Source organism: Fundulus heteroclitus, chromosome 9, assembly GCF_011125445.2.
Source record: "Fundulus heteroclitus isolate FHET01 chromosome 9, MU-UCD_Fhet_4.1, whole genome shotgun sequence".
In the NCBI taxonomy this organism is placed as follows: Eukaryota; Metazoa; Chordata; class Actinopteri; order Cyprinodontiformes; family Fundulidae; genus Fundulus; species Fundulus heteroclitus.
In genome coordinates, this window is record NC_046369.1 from 2025464 (window position 1) to 2041552 (window position 16089).

The 16089-nt window shown below is 38.5% G+C and overlaps 1 protein-coding gene across 1 annotated transcript in view; it reads right to left on the bottom strand.

The window, feature by feature from the left end:
* si:ch73-40i7.2 (FYN-binding protein 1) overlaps positions 1–16089 on the bottom strand; it is a 27042-nt gene continuing 10953 nt past the window's right edge. The window contains exons 5-18 of the mRNA XM_021309787.2: positions 15904–16006; positions 15193–15248; positions 15042–15079; positions 12997–13046; positions 12110–12239; positions 11864–12026; positions 6836–6989; positions 6691–6707; positions 4873–4933; positions 4324–4366; positions 3993–4155; positions 1088–1121; positions 701–738; positions 1–592 (exon numbers count right to left, since the gene is read on the bottom strand). Of these exons, the coding sequence (XP_021165462.2) occupies positions 555–592; positions 701–738; positions 1088–1121; positions 3993–4155; positions 4324–4366; positions 4873–4933; positions 6691–6707; positions 6836–6989; positions 11864–12026; positions 12110–12239; positions 12997–13046; positions 15042–15079; positions 15193–15248; positions 15904–16006 (1088 nt within the window). The 3' untranslated portion in view covers positions 1–554. The remainder of the gene's footprint in view (positions 593–700; positions 739–1087; positions 1122–3992; positions 4156–4323; positions 4367–4872; positions 4934–6690; positions 6708–6835; positions 6990–11863; positions 12027–12109; positions 12240–12996; positions 13047–15041; positions 15080–15192; positions 15249–15903; positions 16007–16089) is intronic.

Here is a 16089-nt window from a genome sequence, read left to right on the forward strand (position 1 = left end):
TCCAATCAGAGACAGTATTACATTTATTTTAAATTACCTTCAACGCTAGGAAATACACAAAGCAACAGAAATAGTGTATAAAAAAAATCTATACAAGCATTTCGACAAGCAGTACAATAATCAGTTTGTTATTCTCAGTGTGTGTTTGTGTGTTGATATTATGTGAAAATAAATGTAATGGTTGGAAAGAGACGAGACCACAGGCAGTTACGTCATCTGTTGTGGTTTATTCAACAGATAATTACTGTGGTTTAGTAATGTTTAAGTAATGGTTTAGTAATGGTTCACTAATGTGACTGTAGTTGACTTGTTTTTACTGCAACTAGTTTGAGCGCCACAGCACTAGTTTGATTTCTTTTTTCTTTTTTTACAGCACAGCTTGTTTGTTTGAGAGACCGACGGAAAAATCCGTCCGTTTTCTGTCCAGCAAAGTTTAAAATAACAGCAAAACTTGTACAACCCTCTTGGTTTTATTCCAGTTTGAAACAGCTGAAGCTCCTCTTCTGAACAGTTTGCTCCCGTGGGTTTTAAGTGCACAGTTAGTTTGATACGCCTTAGTAATCCATCTCTGGTTCGTCGTTGTCATAAACATCTGTGGAGGGGGGGCAGATAACAGAATGAATAAACGAAGAGTAGATTTTCATTTGGTTTTAAAATGTAATACAGAATGTGAAAATGTTAGAGAAAATCCACATCTTACTGTCAGGGTTGTCCACGTCATCATAAATGTCTCCTTCCCTAAAGAGAAACGATTGTTCAGCAAAGAGCAACGTTGCTTTTAAGTCTTTAATCACTCAGATAATTAACTGTCGTCAATTAATAAAAAAAAAAGGTGAGCAAGGAATCTACAGTGAAATTAGAAAAAGTGCATGCTCACATAAAACAGACGTATTATAATATCCTCCAGATCATTAAAAACAGAATATCTGCACTATATTTAAATCTATATCTGACCAAAAAAAACTTTCACATTTTCCTTTATTGGTTTTCAATCAATTTATTGTAAATTAACTTGTAGGTTTATTTATTTTTATATATCTATGTATAGGAAATAATTCTAAATAACAAATGAGGAAGATTTACTCACATTGGGAGTAGGAAATGTTTCGGCACGTATCCGTCTGTGAAAGGAGATAAAACACACATCCATTTATCATCGCACCAAATTTATCCTTTGCACTTTTACAAGAACCAATTTACTGCTAATGGTGTTTATACAATCTGCCCTGAAGTGGAAAATAATATGAATGCATGAAAGGTTGTAAAAGCAGGCAATGATTTACTCTATTAGGAACAAAGTTAAGTTAACGACCCGCTTGTTTACTCTGTCCTACACGTAGTAAATTTTATCTTCTGTTGGTTTATCTGTTTTTTATCTGTACTGTTTTTATTTGTATTTTATCACCTTGTAATTGTTCTGCACTTTGTATGAAAGCGCTTTATAAATAAATAAATAAAATAAACAAAGTTATTATTATTAAACAAATCTAGCAGAAACCAGATTAAGACACATCACCTTTTCTTCAAAACTTATTTTAGGTCAGATACAGTTAGCAGAAATACTTATTTTTCTTAATTCCTTGATTAGTCAGAGGGATAATTGTTTAGCAATTAATAATTTTTTTCCAATAAAGTTCTCTAATTTCAGCATTTGTAATAATCTAAGACCACTTTCCTTTGGGCAGTCTGAGGATAACGTTGTGGCTTCATAAGCTTCCACACATTTCAGTGAAATTGAGGCATTACGCGTATGAAATCATAGCAAAACCTAAAGAAATCAGGAAGAGAGCCGTGTGTTTTTTAGCCCTGGTTCCTCTTTGGATATTTACAGCCATCATAACATGCAAACACCATGTGAATGTGCGGCCATGGTGACGTTCAGGAAGAAGAGATGATTACCCAGAGTCAAATATGTCCTGCAGCGGCATGAAACGAGAGGCCGCTCAGAGAGGAGGAAGCCATTAGCCCACACAGAAAGATGGTATAAATGAAGACAGGTTTCTCTTTGTTGCAACCAGGGACAAGGACCTTAGTTTTTTTTGGAGACATGCTTCATGGTCTGATGAAACTAAAAATAAAGCGTTTGGCCATAATAGCCAGCACAAACGATGAAGAATGAAGCCTGAACATGCCGTCCCTGTGGAGTACGGCCACTTTATGCCATCTGGGCTGTTTTGCTGCATCATGAAAAGAGGCCATTAACGGGGTTATTTAACCTATCAAATAATCAAGCAGAATGTTAAAGTTTGGGCGCAGACGTTTCTTCCAGCCGGACAATGACTCTACGCTCACGGACGATTTATACGACTGAGTTTAAGTTCAGCAAAGCGGCGCCATCAAAGGGACATCAGGGCTGAGCACTTGGACACCCTGTGTAACATTTCACTTTTTCACAACAGATCCAGGACCTACATTTGACCCAATCCCACACTGGTGAAGCCAGTCGCTCTGACAGGAAAACCTCATATTGTTATGATTTGGGTTTTTGTTTTTCCTTTGGACTTTACCTCAGCCTCTCACCTCTCAGCTTTCCTGTTGTTAAGAGGTTGCAAAAAGACTTTGCTTTTCAAATCACTCACCTGGTTGAAAAAACAACGTCAAAGATGTTTGCAACAACTATAAGTCACACTTTTTTTCATAGTTTGGCCGATCCTGCAACTTATAGTCAGGTGCAACTTATATATCGATTTTAAATGGTCATTCATACTGGCCAACATGAACCAAGTAATATACATTACCGTCTACAGCCACAAGAGGGCGCTCCAGGCCAGCTTTGCTTACTTATACCTGCCTCTGCCAACCACTGATCTCTATTTATTCACTGGATTGTGCATTGGACGTATATAATACACGTCGCTGTGAAGCCACCTGCCGCCATATTGGTACTCCCTATTTTCCCCCAGTAACTAGGGAATATGTGCGCTACAGCATCGAATAACGAAGATTTTCTCATGTTCAGGGGGGCTTAAGACTTTTAAAATGTCAGATGCCATATACTTTTATGTTATGTACTAAAACTATCAAGTACTGAAAAAGTCATGTGCTGAAATATTTTGCATGCTATATATATAGATAGATAGATAGATAGATAGATAGATAGATAGATAGATAGATAGATAGATAGATAGATAGATAGATAGATAGATAGATTGATAGATAGATAGATTTATATATAGATATATCTATCTATATCTATATGTATATATAGATATAGATATATATACAGATAGATAGATTGATAGATATATCTATATATAGAGAGATATATCTATATGTATATATAGATATAGATATATATAGATAGATAGATATCTATATCTATACATACACACATATATGTATACATACACACATATATGTACACACACATATATATAGATAGATAGATAGATAGATAGATAGATAGATAGATAGATAGATAGATAGATAGATAGATAGATAGATAGATAGATAGATAGATAGATAGATAGATAGATAGATAAAAGATGCAAAATATTTCAGCACCTAATTTCCTAGTAGTTGATAGTGTTAGTACATCCACTGACTGTAGAATTACCTGTGAAACGTTTTCCCACAGCCAGAAAACTGCTTGTTGTTGCAGTCAGTAGCAAGATGGCTGCCAGTGACTTCACTTTTTCGGGCCAATCAGCAATCCAGTGAATAAATAGAGATCAGTGCTGCCAACACGCCACCTCTCTCGTCTCGTCATTACGTCTTGTATTCCAGTTTTGATGGGCCCTACCAGCTGGACCCACCTGTGTCTGCCTGCTGCGGTTCTGCCTGCTTTCCCGTGAGTCCCGGCCGTTTGCTCTACCTGGCCTGGTCTCTCCTCACCTGTATCACCTGCTGCCATTTACCCACCTGCTCATGTCTCACCCGCCACTATCCGACCTCTCAATAAACCTTTTTGAAAATTACGTAACTCTGTGTCCGGCTGAATGTCCGGTTCACCGGCAGTAATAAACGGGCGACTCTGACTTTGCTTTACGTACATTTTCCTAAACTGTTCCGACACAGAAATTTCTTGCTGCTGGTTTCGTCGATGACGTCCACGACTTCTCCGTTCACCACTTGGAGATCTTTTGATCCCGGCTTCTTTATGACCGCGTTGGGATCCACCATCATGCTGTGCAGCACCCGGAGAGGTCCGTCATACTGGGGGAGAAGAGCCGCACTTTAGGACTAAACGTAACGTAAAGGTTTCTCCATCAACAAGGAGACCAAACAGACGACAGTAGACCCTAAGACACTCACTCAGCAGAAGAAACTCATTGTTATTCAATTAATCTGTTATGAAAGTGGGGGGAAAAAAACCTGTTTTACCTTAAATTTCTTTCTCATTTCCTTTTCCATTTTGGGGTCTAGGCTGAAAAGTAGAAAATATTCTGAGGGTTAAAATCATCCTGAATAGATTCATCTGCCACATCTTTTCTCCCACAGCTGCACTACACTGCAAAAATTGAACTAAAAATAAGTACGATTTTCTTGAAATTAGTGTTTTTGTGCTGGATTCGAGCAGGCAAATAATCTTATCTGCCAATGGAATGAGTATTTTTACCCCAAGAAAAAGATAATTATATATAGTGCACTTGCAATAAGATGATGGAGATGAGCTGTTCCTGTTTTAAGTGCAAACATCTTATTCCATTGGCAGATAATCTTATTTGCCTGCTCAGATCAAGGACAAATACACTCGATTCAAGAAAATTTGATTCATTCTTAGTGCCGTTTTTGCAGTGTATAAATGCCGTTTTTCTCTTCAGCTTAGTCCCAACAGGTGTTGCACTTTATAAGTTCAATCAAAGCATATTACACTCTTTATTACAAATTTAAGCATCTTATTCTGTTTTAATTTCAGCGAACCAGACGTACGTAATCTCAGGCGGAGGTGGGGGGAAGTCCTCAGGCAACGCTTGAACATCATCATAGTCGTCTAGGAGCAGAAAAACAATGAAACTAGTTAATGTAATTCATTGAGAACGGCAGTTTAAAAGCACGTGAGAGCGACAGGCTTTCCACGTTAAACAGGACAGCTGCTGGGAATACGACCAGAAGACGATGTGCAACAGCAAATCTATCCAAATATTTATCTAAAAGGGTTCTCAGGCGTACAGAAGTAAGTTTCATGTTGTTCTACATTTATATTAGACAATCGCTGTGTCTGGAAATGCTCTTAAACGCTCCGCTCTGCATGGTGTGTTTCGTACAGAACAACCCGTCCTTACCGATGCAAACAAACAGACGACTACGTGAATAATGGGAATAAATTGCAAACCTGCATCGATTTAAAGAGTCTGAAGGGCGGAGCTATTGTACACTGAATGAAGGAACCGTGAGAAGACCTGGCAAAATCTTACACTGCAAAAAGGAAACAAAAAGTAAATGAAATTTTCTAGAAATGAGTGTATTTGTCCTTGATTTGAACAGGTTAATGAGATTAACTGGCAATGGAATGAGTATTTTTACCCCTAAAATAAGATAATTAGATATACTGCACCTGAAATAAGATGATGGAGATGAGTTGTTCCTATTTTAAGTGCAAAAAAATGATTCCATTGGCAGATCATCTTATTCACCTGCTCAAATGAACGGCAAATACACTCATTTCAAGAAAAATGTTTTTTTGTTTTTTTTTTAGTTCCTTTTTGCAGCGCAATGGCTCATAAACTTATTTCTAAAATGCTGAACGAGTAAATATTTTTTGATAATATAAACTGCAGATGGTCCTATTTTTTCACTGTGAAACTTTATTTGTTTTTTTTGTGTAGAAAACAGAAATAAATAAATGAAAATTTAAATTAAAAAGGTTTAGAGTTAAGCCAGCTGTGTATTTCTGATTTCTATTCTAATATTTCTCTGCAATATTTCTCTCTTCTACAACACACCGACCAGGAAGGTTTTTCACACATTTTGCTCATAACATTTATGGAAAATAGCATCATAAACACACACATACGTCAAAGGGAAACAAAAAATATTTGAGTTTCGTTATAAATTATACATCTTTGGTCTGTACCCTCTTAAAAGAGTTCTTTTAAATCAAGATTAAAACCACATTTGTTTAGGATTGCCTTTGACTGTTCTAGTTAAACTGTTTTACTGAAACGTCATTAGTTTGAGTTTTTGTAGTCCAACTGTTTTTAATATTTGCTTTTAGTTTCTATTTGCCCATATTTTATTATACATTTTATTCCAACTTCACTGCAAAAAGGGAACTAAAAGTAGGTACAATTTTCTTAAAATTTATATATTTTCCCTTGATTTTAGCAGCTAAATAAGACTATTTGCCAGTGGAATGAGTATTCTTACCCCTAAAATAAGATTATTAGATATCATGCACTTGAAATAAGATGATGGAAATGAAATGTAATTATTTTAAGTGCAAAACTCTTATTCCATCAGCAAATAGTCTTATGTAACTGCTCAAATCAAGGAAAAATACACTAATTTCAAGATAATTTTAATAACTTTCAGTTCCCTTTTTGCAGTGTTGCTCTTATTCTGATTTTATTTTCCTATATTTCAATCATGTAAAGCACTTTGCATCGTCTTTGTACTGAAATCTGCTATATAAATAAATTTGCCTTGCCGTATTCATGCAGGAATCCTGGGGAACAGTTTATATTGTTTATATTTCTAGTCAACAATCCTAAGCTGATATATCAGGTGTGCTGGAGTGATACAACTCACCGTCGTCCTGAAGAAAGCTGCAGAATAAAGAAAAGAAAACGCATTGCAGTCAGAGCAGTGACATTAAAACAGCAAAAAACTTTTATCTTGGGTCTAAAAACAATAAAATAAAATCTCTTCAACAAAGCCAGGTTGGTTTTTTTACCTGTCCCTGTTGTTGGACTCCATGTTTGACATCATGGGAGGGTCCGGCGGTGGCGGAGGTAAATCAAACGTGCTCATTTTTCTCAACGGCAGCTGTTTAAATCGTTTAACCGCTTCATAGTCGATATCCACACATGCATTGCTGATGTATCCGTCTGGAAGGAGTAAAAAATATGCCGTGAGCTTTGTAGTCAATACGCAGTCTGGTTGTTGTTTTTTGTTTTTTTAGCACAGAATGATGATCTATGAGAATATCTTTGCTAATTTTTGGGAGAATGTTTAAATGTATTGCTCCGGAACCAGAAGTTTGCTGTTTGAGTAAATCAAATAAACACAACCCGTGCTTTTATAACATGACTGAAACATATGGACGCTGTTTGCTGCAGCTAGAGGGTTTCCAGAATTTATATGTTGTAATTTTCTGTGAAAAAATTGTGAAATAGGATTTTTTTATTTTTTTTTTATGTCCATGAATTACCTCTTCACAGCAGCCATTAGCAGCTGTTGGGAAGCAGGAAGTGACAGGACAAGATGACAAACAGTCTGCTCTTTTCTTTCAGCTGCGTTGGGCAATTTATGAACCGAGAAACATCCAGTGACCTCCAGCATTCCTTCTTCTAGTCACCTCGGACATTTACACACAATCCATTTCGAGAGATGGCTGATAACGGCTATGTGAGAATACCAGACATAAAGAAAACTTCTTTTGATATTACAAGAGCTATTTATTGTTGCATATCCAGAGGTGTCAAGTAACGAAGTACAAATACTTCGTTACTGTACTTAAGTACACTTTTTAGGTATCTATACTTTACTCCATTACTTATTTTTCTTCCTACTTCTGACTTCTACTCATTACATTTTCACACAAGTATCTGTACTTTCTATTCCTTACATTTTTAAAACAAACGTTACTTGTTACTCTTGGCTTCAGTTTAATATTTATAAATATTTATTTCACGTAATGTGCGCCATCCAATGCAGATCATTGGCGCCATCCACACCTAGTGAGAACTAGTGTAATTGGATGAGTCATATAACGCAAACACTCATTGGTTAGCTATTCTATAGCTATTCTCTTTCTCTCTCTCTCTCTTTCTTTCTCTCTATTCTTTCTCCCTCTCTCTCTCTCTCTCTCTAGTTTACCTTAGGTATTTGATGGAACTCACACATTCATGTTCTGGCACTTCTGCAGGCTTGAACCTCTGTTTGGAATTGAATTCCAATAAAGTTTGAGAGAGAACGTGCTCCTTGAGTGACTTTGTCTTTGACTAATGGGTTAATGATTATGTTGTGTCTTGGGCCACATGTAGAACTAATCAGTGTTTAAATTAAGCTTTCAATTCATACTGTGGCATTTTTTAAAGGTTACTTTATACTTTTTATACTTTAAGTAGTTTTTGGAGCACATACTTTTTCACTTTTACTTGAGTAAAGGGGTCATGATACTTCAACTTTTACCAGAGTGTTTTTAAACTGCAGTATCTATACTTCTACTTAAGTAACAAATGTGTGTACTTTTGACACCACTGTGCATATCTGCGTCTGTGTAATAATATTCACAATTGATTTAATGGCAGGTCTCCTCATATCTTGGCATTTTGACATCTTGCATTAAGATAACTGTGCACTGAGAATTGTAGTAAAGCAAATGAATGGCCAGGCTGGATGGGGTAAATTAGCACAACAAGCCAGCAACTCCAACCAGGAAAGTTTTCGTTAGCGCATTTCGGTCTCAAGCTGGAATTAGATCGTAACGGTGCTACGTGCTAAGCTAACAGTACGACACAGATGTTTCAGAGCAACATAAAGCTCACGTACATCAGTGAAGTTGTAAACCACCCAGACAACAGAGCTGTAAGCTAGCGCTAGCTGCTGTTAGCTTCTTGACAGCCCAGTAACAGTTCTGTCGCGGTCTGGTTCCTTCTGGCAGCACCACGCAACGCTTCGCTGCGTGAATGAAGACTTTAACAGCAAAACAACATATGTACATGTGTTCAGTCTTTGTTGTCTATAAGTTAATGTTTTAATTCATTTTTAAGTGGTACAGAAGCAGTATCGTTTCACAAGCCTAGAGCGCCCTCTTGTGGCTGCAGATGGTAATGTTTACTACTTGGTTCATGTTGGTCAGGATGATTTACCATTTAAATGTGATATATAAGTCGCACCTGACTATAAGACACAGGATCGGCCAAACTATGAAAAAAAAGTGCGACTTATAGTTGTGGCAAACATCTTTGACGGTGTTTTTCCAACCAGGTGAGTGATTTCAAAAGCAAGGTGTTTTTGCAACCTCTTAACAACAGGAAGTGAGTACCATATGTAGATGGATGACCACCTGATGGACTTTTAAACTAAACACAGGAACATTTAACCATGCACATGCTTAACGATAGTGTTGCCACTAATCAACAACACATAAAGAGGATTAGATGATCGTCTATGCCAGAAATGTGGGAAGTAAGCAGATGAAGAGGATGCACTACTCCTCACTCACCAAAAACAGTCTTTCCATCTGAAATACTCATTAGCGCCGGGATTATGAAACATCTGACAAATCTGGGATTTGAGGGAAGGAATGACCGGAGCCTGAGAGATGAGTTTGAGCTTTTTGTTTGTCCTCAGTGTAAAACATCCACTGAAGTATGCAGATCAGGTCAAATCAATATTAACTCTGTCCACAATGATTAACTTCTAACTTAAACTTTTTTTGTAAATAATTTGTTCTGCTTTTCATTCTCTGTGTCTGAGCCACGTGAATGAGTGTTTCGTCTGCAGCGGAGGCAACCTGATTGAATTTTATTATTTTAACTTTCCTTTCATCCACAACATGTGTAGCGTCCGCTTTAAGTGACTTTTCAGGACAGGATACCACGCTGTTGTGGGTAAACTAACTGCTGGCAGACTTTAGGGCTTTGAGGGAAATGCCAAACTGCCCTCTGAAGAACATTTTCACACCTACATCACCACAGTGCAGAAAATGTGTTGCGCGACCACTGCAGGTCTTGCTAACATAAAGAAGGCTCCTCTGCTGACCCAGATGTTTGGAGGTAGTTCCAGTTTCACTTTTGTGTGCCACAGAATTACAGCTTTTTTTTTTGTCACAAGCTGCCATTCATCACTCTGGTGAATGACAGACAGCTCACAGCGGAAAACTTTTAAATCCCTTTGTAGGGTGCCGGTTTGTTAGCTCTCCAAGCTCCCGGAGGACATTTTTAATTTCTTCCTCCTCGGTGGAGAAATCATCACACTTTCGGCTACGTTCTTGGCAGCCTTGTAATTTCAGTAATGGAAATTAATCTTCTTATGGTGAGCTTCAAGTCTTCACAAAACTGAAAAGAAACTGTTTAAAAAAAATTTAAGTTGGGATTCAAGCCCTTTAAAAGATAGATGAAAGGCAGCCTGCTTGGAATAAAAGTATAAAGAAATAATGGATCCTTCTGAGCTTTTGCACGGTGCTGGATTAGACGCTCTAACCACTGCTGCACATACCAGAAACCACAGCACTCAGCTCTTTTTTTTTGCCACACCAAATCAACATTTTCACTATGCTTCATGTCGCCATTGAAGCGTACAGACACAGCCTCTATGCTGGATAAAGTGCATCTCAAATTGATGTTGTTGATGCACAGCAGAACTTAATGAAACCTCAACACAGAGAACACATAAAGGCAGCTCCAGCAACCTTCTCTGATCCAGTGTTGTATAGTAACAAAGTAAAAATACTTCACTACTGTACTTAAGTATATTTTGGAGTACTTTATACTTTTCTCGAGTATAAAATGTTTTGATAACTTTTACTTTTACTTCACTTGATTTCTGAACTTAATTGCATACTTTTACTCCAATACATTTTCAATGTTTGGTTTAGTTACTCGTTACAAAAAGAGAGAGAGAGAAACAAGCGTTTTGACTCCACTTACTGAGTGCAACAAAGTCGGGACTTGCTTGGTCTTATTCATCACCACTAACAGGATATGAAGCTGGTTCAGTAGTAAAGCAGGTTAATTTAACCTTGTGGTATAGGTAAAGCATCTAATAGCAGAGTCCTAATTTTCTTAACTAAATGATAACCTGCAGGTGTATCTATTAGCAGGTTTACCACTTCCTGTAGTTTAACTAAACCTGGTTTATCACTTAACCATGTTCTTAGTATACACCCCCTTTGCCTACACTTGGTTGTGTACAATTTTAAAGTGCACAGCACTGACCTTACTTGAAGAAGGAAAACTGAAAGCTTACAAAAATGTTGTATTTTCTGTCTAAACTTGGTCTAAATTTCTCCTGCACTTGGTTGTTTATATTATTTTAAGTGAATTTGACCTTCAAAGTTTACCAAAATCTAAAAATGTCATTCAAACTGCATTTGCTTTGTTTTACTTTTTACTTATACTTTTTATTACATTACTTGAGTACATCTATTTTTACAGTAATTTTCACACTTAAGTACAAGACATTTCAGATACTTTAAGACTTTTACTCAAGTAACATTTCAGTCAGTTACTTGGACTTTTACCAAAGTCATATTTTGGAGAGGTACCTATACTTTTACTTGACTCTGAGATTTCAGTACTTTATACAACACTGCTCTGATCTAACAAGTAGAGTTTTGTGCCGTCTGCGTAAAACTAATCTGGCGTATTTTATTTTTATTGTAAAGGAGGAGCCACGACTAAAAGCAAAAAAAAAAACATCCTTTATAGCAGCAGAAATAGCATCAAATTTATTCTAGAACTGGTAACAGGAAGCAACGTAAACCTGCAGTCAAAATAAAAGATCTGCGCCAACACTTTGAGTCACATTTTGTCGTCGCTTTAACGTCAAAGTGAGTAAGGAAGAAGCTCAGAATGGTCTCACATCTTTCATTCTTTACACAGCACATTCAAACTTTAAAGCGTTCCCGTTAACCTGTGTGCTGCTTGCACTAACAGCCCCATAAAGAAAGTTGGAAAACCTGGAAAGTTTTGCTTTCACCAGCCTTTAAGAGAAAAGATGGGTGACAGCAGAGGGTAAAGAGCCCCAGACTCACATTGTCCGCCCAGGGAACGGGCCAACCATTTGCCCCTGGGGTTATTCTCCACGCGGATGATCTCCACGCTCTCTCCTTGTCTGACGCTGAGGTCCAGTTTTCCTTCGGCTGGCCAGTCGTACCGAACCTTGGCTGTGTGAAGGACCACAACCTCGCCCTGTATCTACAGAGCAGAAAGCAGGAGGGAAAGTGAACAGATGGAAACGGCCGGGCCGGTTTCCTGGAGAACTAGTTTCGCTTCTTTACCTGGAAGTTCCTCTTCAGCTCGGCCTGTTTCTTCTGACGCTCCAGCTGCTCCTTCTTCTCTTGTTCCTGCTGCCTCTTTGCGTCCTTCTTGTTGTTCTCAGCAATCAAATGGTTTGCCGCCCCAATGTCTCTTAAAAAGCAATTATTTCATCATCAGTGTTTTCATTAGGCTGGATTTGTGTTGAAGCGTTGCTGTCTAATTCCAAAAAAAGGTAAAAAAAACAAAGCAACTGGACTTGTTTTCCGTAGTTGAAGACGTTTCGCTTCCTCTCCAGGAAGCTTTCTCAATTCAAAAAGTCTGGAGTAATGTGGAGTAACAAGACATGCAAGAAATTCAACCGAAATTTCGGAAATTTCGTTTGAATTTGCATGTTATCTAAGCCATTACAAGGCCTTTGTTTGCCAATTGTATAAAGCTTGTTACTCCACATTACTCCAGACTTTTTGAATTGAGAAAGCTTCCTAAAGAGAGAGCGAAACGTCTTCAACTACGGAAAACAAGTCCAGTTGCTTTGTTTTTTTACCTTTTTTTGGAATGACCATGACCTGGATGACTGAGAATCTTCACCAGCTTGCTGTCTAATTAATCTGATCTGTGTTTTGACCAACACTACTGGCTTGGAACAAGATCCTGCTTTAACGGGTCAAACGGGCGAAGTAGTAAATGTGTTTGTCCTTTAAAGCCCTCAGATAAAAGCCCAGCGTTCAGCACAGTTTGACAGAAGCGTGTTACACAAGTCAACAGCCACAGCGTGTTCAGAAATATCACGATTAGTGACAAGTGGAGCAGAAATAGGCTCATGCAGCTGTGACCACAGCCTACGTTTGGCCACGAGAGCGCTTAAGACAGCGAGGATCAAGGGCCGAGACAGGAAGTTTAGACTTACTCATCGATAAGCTCATAGAGGTCCTCCTCGTCATCGTCATCCTCATCGTACTGCATGAAAAAAAAGAGAAGAAGGTTTATTTTAAGAAACGGGTTTAATGTTATTGGTTCGTTATTCAGTAAATGTCTGAATCAAACTCCAACAAGAAGCCGCAGCTGTTCCACAGTTTATCTTTATCTTTACAGCAGCTCTAAACGCTGTCCGGTCGTTGCATTTCAGGAAACCTAGCAGGAGTTTGTCGAACCACCTTTTTACTTAATTTCAGCATTTATTCTGCTTTGATAGGAGCATAAATCGACTGCGGTGCCTGAGGCCGGTCTCAGCGTCAGCCTCGGTTTTGTCTAATTCTTGGCTACTTTTTCACTCGGTCTCGTTTCGGTCTCGGACGTGCAGGATTCCAGGATTCCCTCTAAAGTTCACTCAGAACCAGAGCTGCACCCTAAGTGGGTTTAGTCCTCCATCTGCCGCCTCCACTCGCTCTGCCTGCAGCTGAAGCTAAGCAAGTTAACGTTTAGCTGTAATTATGCGCTCCTCAGAGTCTGCACTGCAAAAACTGAACTAAAAATAAGTACATTTTTTCTTGAAATGAGTGTATTTATACATTATTTGAGTAGGTAAATAAAATAACCTGCCAGTGGAATAAGATTTTTGCACTTAAAATAGGAGGAACTCATCTCCATCACCTTATTTCAAGTGCATTATATCTAATTATCTTATGTTAGGGGTCAAAATACTCATTCCATTGGCAGATAATCTTATTTACCTGCTCAAATCAAGGACAAATACACTAATTTCAAGAAAAAATTACTTATTTTTAGTTCTGTTTTTGCAGTCTGTTCAACTTGTAACCAGCATGTCAGATTTCCTGGACCAGCAGCCGCTAGATGAGAGTCCGTTTACCAACAAGATGTTCTGGTAGAGCAGCTAGCTGGAGAAGCTAGGCACATCCGTGCGACCCGTTAGGCTGGAACTCTCGCCGGCGCACTTTTAAATCCCTTCGTCGGGTGCCGGTTTGTTACAGGTCTGCTTTCTTGATGAGTTGCAACATGCAGATTTTCTTCAAACATTTGCAGCATTTGCAACTGCATCTTCATAATTGCAGCGATGGTCTTGAAAACGGTCCTCCACTGGTTTGGTTTCCACTTGGTTTCACTTCCCTCAAAGTCCAGGTCCTCTGCTGGTCTTCTTCCTGGTACTGTGGTCTTGTTGCTGACTCAGCAGGAGCGTAAGCGGTATTGACTACAACACGACTATCAGCATCCCACTTCAGTCTTGAATACCATGCATATGATGCACATCAGCCACTTCTAGGACAGTTTAATCTGGAGAACGGTAACCGCATGCCGTGAAGCTGCGGCAGCCATGTTTTACTGTGGGTGTGGTTTTTACAGGATCCTTGTCTGTGTTGGAACGTTTGAATCTTGGTTTTGGACCTTTTCCGAAGGGGTGTCTGTGTGGAAACCCTGCTTCTCAGCCGAGACGTGGAAAATATTCAAGGTCGGAGCCACATTTAGAAAGCAACTTCCTGCAGCTTCTTTCTTTGTTGCCATCGGAGAGCTGGCAGCTTCCCTGCAGTCTCCGTTGTTGACGAGTGTTTTTACCGTATGGTTTATTTACATACATGATGCTGTGGATTTGTCTTTTGTACCCTTCTCCTGACTGATACTTTGTTCAACAACAGTATTTTTTTATCCTTTAAAACCTCCTTGAAAATGATGGCTTTGGCTAAATGTTCAGAAAATCCGTCTTGGAAAGCTGAAATTGGTTATATGTTAGTAAATCAGATCCTAAATCACGGTTGGCCGGGCGAATTCAAGAAAATGAAATGCTGAATTGATATTTAAGGGACTTAAAATTACATATTAGCTTAAATGTGGGCAAACAGGGTAAAGCACTTTTTATATTTGTTTTTTTTTTAGTTGAATTGTACAGAAAATATGTTAGATTAATGATTTTAATGAGTTTCTGAAGGGATTCCACACCAAAAACCTGGAATCTTAACAATTTTAACTTTTAAAAGCCGCTGCAGGCGTGCCCTTACTCACCCCGTCCTTGGAATGGGAGTTGTTGTCGCTGAAGGACTCTGCAAGGTTACAAAGCAAATGTGTCTGTGTTTGGCGTTCGGTCATACATGATACGATTATCATCAGAAGTTGGGTCATAACTCTGAATTTTAAACAAAAACATTTAGAGTACCGTTCTTTTCAAAACTTCCAACGTCGTCATACGTCTCCTGTTCATTCTCAAAGTCTCTGAAATCAATAAATAAATTCGTAAACATTACATGTCATCGGTAAAAGTGAGACAAATCAAACATATAATTAATTCAGAGGAGGGAAACGTGACTGAAAGAGACGAGAAGAGCAGAAGATGCAGTAAAATTTATCACCAGATAAATAATTTGTTTCAATATTGTAGATTCCTCTGTCTGTTTTCATCCTCAAACACAAACTAAACTGTTAATTCTGGTGTACACAATGGAAATAAAGGCTTTATTTCTCTGTTATATTTAGTCTACGATCATCAGATTTCATTTTATTTCTCATGTTAATGAGAAATAAAAGGCCAAACCTTCAAAAATGAACCAAAACATTCGCGAGTCTCAGATTTCTTGCCACCCCGTCAGCAGCAACACGACTCTGATTATTTATCGTCTGATCCTGCTTCATGAGATGTGGTTTAAATAAAAGTCTTAATCATGTTTTATACAGGAAACAACGCTCTGTGTACAGCTTTTCATGCTGTTTTCTGATGGTTAGGGTCTTCTGTGTTTCATTTGATTAATGGCGATGCATTTCTTTGTGCACTTTGTTCTCAGTCTGGCTTAGAAATAGGCCTCCTGGACACTTGTTCATCTACTAATGTGAATCTGAGAGCGAAGGCGCTTTCAGAGACGACTTCTCTTACATGGAGGCGCTCTGATGCTGCAGCGTCTTTGGTTTGCTGGATCGCTGTGGAGGCTTCGGGGGGCTCATCCCAGCCAGCGCAGGCGCTCTCACATCCGTCGAGTCTGGTCAGCCGGTCAGGAGAAAAAACAACAAGAAATAACTTCACTCTCAAAGATTTACGTTAAAAGAATAAAGCGCAGGAATT